The sequence below is a fragment of the Chelon labrosus genome, assembly GCF_963514085.1.
Source record: "Chelon labrosus genome assembly, chromosome: 17".
NCBI classification, from domain to species: Eukaryota; Metazoa; Chordata; class Actinopteri; order Mugiliformes; family Mugilidae; genus Chelon; species Chelon labrosus.
In genome coordinates, this window is record NC_140350.1 from 15,021,983 (window position 1) to 15,028,287 (window position 6,305).

The following is a 6,305-nucleotide window of genomic DNA, read 5'->3' on the forward strand; positions in this document are numbered from 1 at the left end:
AATCCCAGTGCAGATGTTGAAAATAAATGAAGTGAGCATTTGCTTAATGTTATACAAACGCAACCACTCCTGGTGGATCTAAAAGAGAAAAAAATAAATGATGGACACATTTAATCCCACAAACACATGCTGAGCTGAAGGTTTACAGAAGATGAAGAAAGCTTGGTGACTGACTTTGAAACTGGTAGTGGCTCCTGGAGAGTCTGCTACTGCCAGGGAGATCAGCACGACTTACAGCCATTCATAAAAAGGCAGTAGCTTAAGAGACAAACATCAGCCATAACATTATGACCACCTTCCTAATATTGTGTAGGTCTACCTTGTGCCTCCAAAACAGTTGTTACTCATCAGAGAATGGACACGGGCCTTCTGAGGGTGTCCTGTGGTGTCTGGCAACAGGATGTTCTTAGTGGGGGCCTTTGGCTCCTATGGGTTGAGGGGAGGGGCCTCTGTGGATCATCTCACAGATACTTGATCAGTTTAGGATCTAGGGAATTTGGAGGCCAGGTCAACACCTTGAGGTGTTTTTCGTGTTTTATTTTAGTTGTTCCGAAACCGTTTTTGTGTCTGTGTCAGGCTGCATCCTGCTTGGGATGGCTGCTGCCATCAAGGAGAGTCATTGCTATGGGGTGGTGGTGCCTGGTCTGGTCTAGGTCAGGTCAGGTCCAAAAGTTTCCCAGCAGAACAAGGTTTTTTTACTTCTCCTGTCAGTGGTCATAATGTTATGCCTGATCGGTGCATATACCTACAAACTGCTAGTGGCTTTTAGATATAATACCTTCTATATCGCATAACTGTACTTTCCAAGATGTTGCAACAGGACAGATTTGCTTTAATTACTATTATGATTTACAAATTTGCATGAACTTACTTCACCAGCTCTATATTTCTTACTTTTTTAATGCATTCAGCTTAAAGAACTGCATAGTAAATTGCAACTCATATCTTATGCATGCTGCAACAAACCGCAAAACAGTCTTGAATCTCGTCATGCATGCAGAACATGCATGCATGCGTTTGCTCGCAGAAAAGCCTTTTTGGAATTACATCCTCTGTTATGAAACTGGTCAAATCCCTCTAAATGAAACAAGTCCTTTCTTTCCAATATCTGAAACACGAATGTACGTACTACTCCGTCTTCATCACAGCAGGACAGTGTGACCAAAGAGCAGTGGAATGAACAGATTTCCCTGACTGACAGAGATCAGTTTGTTTATCTATCACAGTCACTTGAACTCTGCGAATCAAACAGTCTGAGCAGCGTCTCTACTGTATTCTACCCATTTCAATTACATTACAGTTAATGCCGCCGCATCCCCGAGTATTATGCAATCGCACCGAACGGAACATGCCGGCAGGTTAAGCTGATGACAGCAGGAGAGAGACACAGAGAGAGAGTTGTGTCTATAAATGTTTTCAGGAGAAATAAAGGTAAAACTGGGACAAAAATGTTTCCTAACAGAATGTATCATCAGTGAGAGTGTGTGTATGTGTGTGTGTGTCCATCAGAGTAGCTGGCACTGGTTGTGTAGCCAGATGGCATCACAAGGACTGGAAGAACAGACATAGAAAGATCTGAGCCACCTGTGTGCGGCTGAGAGACTGAACGTGTTATTTTTGTGTCGGTGTTCGTTATTATTAGAAGGTTTGAGCGTCGTTCTAGTTTTTGGAAATGATGAATGTGAAAGCCGCGTACGAATACTCTGACTGTATCTTTAATCACGGTGTGCGATTTGTTGTGCACTGTTTGGGTCTGGATACCGAAGACCGACAGACAGGTAATGTCCTGTACAAACAAATCCTATAAAATCTGCCAACAGCTGCAGCTCCTAACCTTCCCAACCCTTTAAAATCAGTCTGCCATCTCAGCATGTGACAGATCTTACTCTGAATTTATTAGTTAAACCCAGAAAATATGTCTTGTTACGAATCCCAACCCACGAGATATAAACCACTGCTCTACATGATGACCAGGTGACTCCGGCAACCCATCGACTGTCACCTGACAACTTAGCTTCTGCGGACAATGACTAATATTTCAGGCTAGCCAGCAGTTATTCGGATAAAAGATAACAAGTATCTGGGCCAGGACTCTTTGCACTCTGAGCACCTGCCCATTGTTCACAGTCCAACCAACAATCTTTAGCTTGGCTTATACTCCTGCAACAGATCTATGCAGAACCACAGGCTGTAGCAGGCTACACTGATGCAAGCATTCAGCACTGAGGCGTGAACCACTAAAATCCTGCTCAGCAATGTTGAGTTTCTCTATGTTCTTCAAAAAATGACTTGAAGTTACAGTTACTTTTACAGAAATCACTGCAACACAGAAAAGAGAGAATATGTAGATGGTGTATAAAATACAGAAGGAGGGAGAATTGTCTGTGCCACTGAGGAAAGTCATTACGATGTAGGCTACAGCGTAGGGTTGGAGCTTATCTGTCTTATCTACAACGTGCCTACGGTGCTGGACCTTAAATCTGGCTTTAAACACGGGAATGAAGGGACTATGTCTTCAACCTGACGGTATACACTCAATTAAATGTTTAAAATCATCACAGCTCATTTGTTTAAGGCATCTGTTTGACAAATGTGAAGTGCTGGGTCGCTGCAAGGCGGGGTATGACGGGACCACGAATGGAAACAAGGAAAGATTCCAGCACCAAAATATTCGACAAATACTGCACATGGATTACAAACAGGCTGACTCGTCTGGTTTTATTCGAACGGTCAGTTTGTACATTTATCCAACATCACATGGAAAACACAAAGAGTTTTTTTTACTCAGTGTGTGCATCGCTTGTCCTCCTTTGTGTCTCCTTGACGCTTGTTTTAAGTCATTAAACTTAGAGGACCGCTGCCTGTAGGGATATCGCTCTGCTCTGACTTTTAAAAATTCTCCTCTCAGTGACCTTTGCTATAACGTGGAACACTTCTAAGATGCCTCTCTCTTAAATTGCTCCAGAGTCAGATAAGCCATTTATCCCGCACTGTTTGACAGCCTCACATATTCAGTCCGACCTTTGACCTTGTTGTTTAACCGCATGGATTAAAAAAAGAAAAAAAAACACACACACACACAATAAACTCTGCCATATTGTGAACCCAACCAGTCAGCTAAAAGATAATCCTCCTCTTTTCTCTGGGTTACAGTCGTTCAGCCGGGGGCCCCTCTGCTACACTCACACGGTTTTAATTGTACCAGTAACCCCACTGGAGCTCTTGTGGGGTTAAATATCTCTCTGAGGTGGAAGCTATAAAACCGAAAGGCTGCTGCTGGATGTCTAATGTAGGAAGTGTCTTTTTTTTTTTGTAAAATGGATGTTGGGATTTGGTGGTTTCACACTGATAACAAGCTGCTTTGTGTGTCTTCTCTATATTTAGACATCGGCATTTTAATATTTGCCAACCAAACATGTGCTCTATTGTCTGTCAAAGAATAGAAGGGTTCTCTCTCCAAGATATCCGAGGAGGACTGAGTCACTGAGTCTCCTGAACGTCTCACTTGACAATAAAGACTCATTTCTGGAAGTGCTGGAGGAGTAATAATGAGAAGAAGTGATTGCGACTGAAGGAATTTCTCCTGTGGAGGAATCCCTGGTTGCCATCAGGACCAAAGACATCCGCATCCCTGCTGACAGAACTCAGAAGTGGCCACACAACTAGCAGTGATGGAAATATTGACGAAAGCTGCCATTTAACAATGCACAAGATCAGTGACTGTGTCTAACCTCCACTGATAAATAAAGAGGCTAGGCTGGTATTGGCATGATGAAATACTGTGTCAATAAGCGGGTCACTGATCAATAACCACAGTGAGGGGCTGTTTATGTCTGCTTCACGTTAAAGCCTCCCAGGACGCTGTGGTATTGATTACGCACAATCTCACACACACACTGCTTACCATTTGTTGGTCCGCTCATGATGACAAGTGGAATTTCAGCAGCTTCAATGAGTCAGTCAGTTCATTTAAGCCTCAGCAGGACAAAAAAAAAAAAAAAAAAACTCCAAATGTGACAAAGCGACCTTTCCAACTCCCCGTCTCAGTCTGGAGAGGGCTTTCCCTGCTCCTCCCGTAAAGCGGATTAGACTGTGCTGTCAGGCGGTACCTCTCCACCCCTTGCGTAAAAGCAGAAATTAAAAAGAAACTGTGGATATAACGCTGCACCTCGCGTCTCCGGCGTCTCCTGCCTCACTGCTGGATGTCTTGCCCGGTGCAGATGCGTCCATCCCGCCCTGCTCGCTCAGTGCGCTTCCGCGGACGCATGCACGCCCGTGCGCTCCGGCGTCAAAGCTGAAATGCTGGATGGTGAGTTTCCGGAGAGGTTTTCACGGACTCGGGAGCTGTCAGAGCGTCTTTCGCCGGGCGGGACGGGCGCTAGCAGCAGTGCGAGAGCGCCGAACAGCGTCTGAAGTCCGAACTGCCGAAGAGAAAACACAACTGAACCTAAACCTGAAGATTTTATGGGTTCGTGGGATCTAATTGTAATGGCTGTGTGTGTTTGGACAAAGGACATTTTAAGTTTGGAGTTGAATCTATGTTATATTCAGGTAGTAATCCAAACAGGAATACAGACCATACCCTGTATTATGGTATTTTGTCTCATGTGGCTTCAGGCATATCGAATTTGCCAGTTGTTATAAAATTTCCTATAAATCACCACCAGGTGCATTTAGTCTTTGATTCATTATTAACTCTTCCTGGTTAGTTTAAAAACTTTAGGTAAAGGACCCCTTTTTTAAATTCTGCAGATGTTTTACTTTTGATTTTGGCACTATGAGGCTACACACTCTTAAAATACATATTTAATGTACATATTTTAATCTGGTTTCATCCTGGAGTTGAATGGATAAATGGATAAATTACTAGATACAAGATGACCTGAATAGACCAATGCAAAGCCAAACCCAGGAGACAAAGACTCTTCGTCTGTAGTTACAGAGACACACCAAGAGGTGGCAGTATATGTTTGGACAATAGAAGAACTCACTGACAGATCTGGATGTATGACAAGAAATGACAAGAATAAACTTGAATACACACCTTATTATTGTTCATCCAGGAGGAATGAGATGTATGTGCTTTAACCCAAACTATAATCCATGGAAATCTTTTAATCTAGTGTTAATTATAAATAGGCTTCACACTGATTACTTTGCTCTTCTTTTTGTTTCACAATTTCATCGAGTTTCAACTGCTCTCCTGCAGGCAGCAACTTTCCAACAACAAAACATGTTTGTACAGTTAGACTTTCAGTCTGTCCGGGCTCACTTCCCTGTAATTGAAAAACAATGTGCAGGATATTTCCTGCAAACACTGGCAAAGCGGCCGCTGACACTTCCTAACGCCTCCCGCCGATGCTTCTGCGTAAGAAAAGGAGCGTCTGAGCTCGCTCCAAACTGACTCGCTCCTCGTTTGAGCAGCGAGAGTAAAGTCTTGGCAGGCCTGAGAGCAAATTATCGAATGGCAGTTTATTGAACTTTGGCCTGCATGTCGTAGTCATGATATTCTTTTGTTGTAAACATCAGTTACAGCGCATGTTTGAAATCCTTTAGGGAAACTTTCTCTAACGGCTGCATTCGGGGTCACAGGGTCAAAGCTTTGAGTCTTAACCGATGTCTACAATGCGAAGGGTCAGAAAAACAATATGTCACCTTGGAGTATCACATCCAGTTTTTTGTGTCTGTGGGGGCGTTCAGGTGTGATTAATGACCTATTGTCAAGACTATTTAAAAGCACTTGGGACACAATGGCAAGTACCTTCAGTGGAACATTGTCTGGCAACTCCACTGCATGCAGTACCAAAGTATTTGTGTTGTGCTGCCTCTAGGAACATAACTTTGATTTTAAAATGTGGCAAAATGCTAGACATGCTCTCTAAAATTGCAGCAATCTTCACTTGGTCTTTGATTTTCTGCCATTTGAAGGCACTTGTGTAGTCGTATTACAGACGCACTATATCCAGAAACAGGACATATAGGTCATGTCTGTTGTCTGTGAAAGATGAAGTGAGACTGCTGCTAGTAAGACCAGACAGAGCTCAGGGGAAGTTAAAGTAGTACCAGAAATAGACTGAGCAATCTGTTTAAACATTATTCATTTGCATACTAACAATACAACATGTTTTTTTTTCCCAGAATAAAAAAGGATACCAAATAGAAAACTTAAGACAGAGACTATCAAGAGAGTTTTGTTTTCGCTGCAATGATTCCATGTCGAGTTAGACCTTACTACAACGTTATGATGGAAACTTCCAGTTGTCCCCGTACCAGATTTTATTACCGCGAGTTGAAGATACCCAGCA

At 42.9% G+C, this 6,305-nt stretch overlaps 1 protein-coding gene across 1 annotated transcript in view; it reads right to left on the reverse strand.

The window, feature by feature from the left end:
• The window catches only part of LOC311502174 (actin-binding LIM protein 3-like), a gene marked incomplete at its 5' end in the record, with an annotated part of 42,028 nt that extends 41,787 nt beyond the window's left edge, over positions 1-241 (reverse strand). Inside the window, one exon of the mRNA XM_084564301.1 lies at positions 175-241. Within this exon, the coding sequence (XP_084420427.1) occupies positions 175-241 (67 nt within the window). The remainder of the gene's footprint in view (positions 1-174) is intronic.
• Positions 242-6,305: the final 6,064 nt, after the last annotated feature.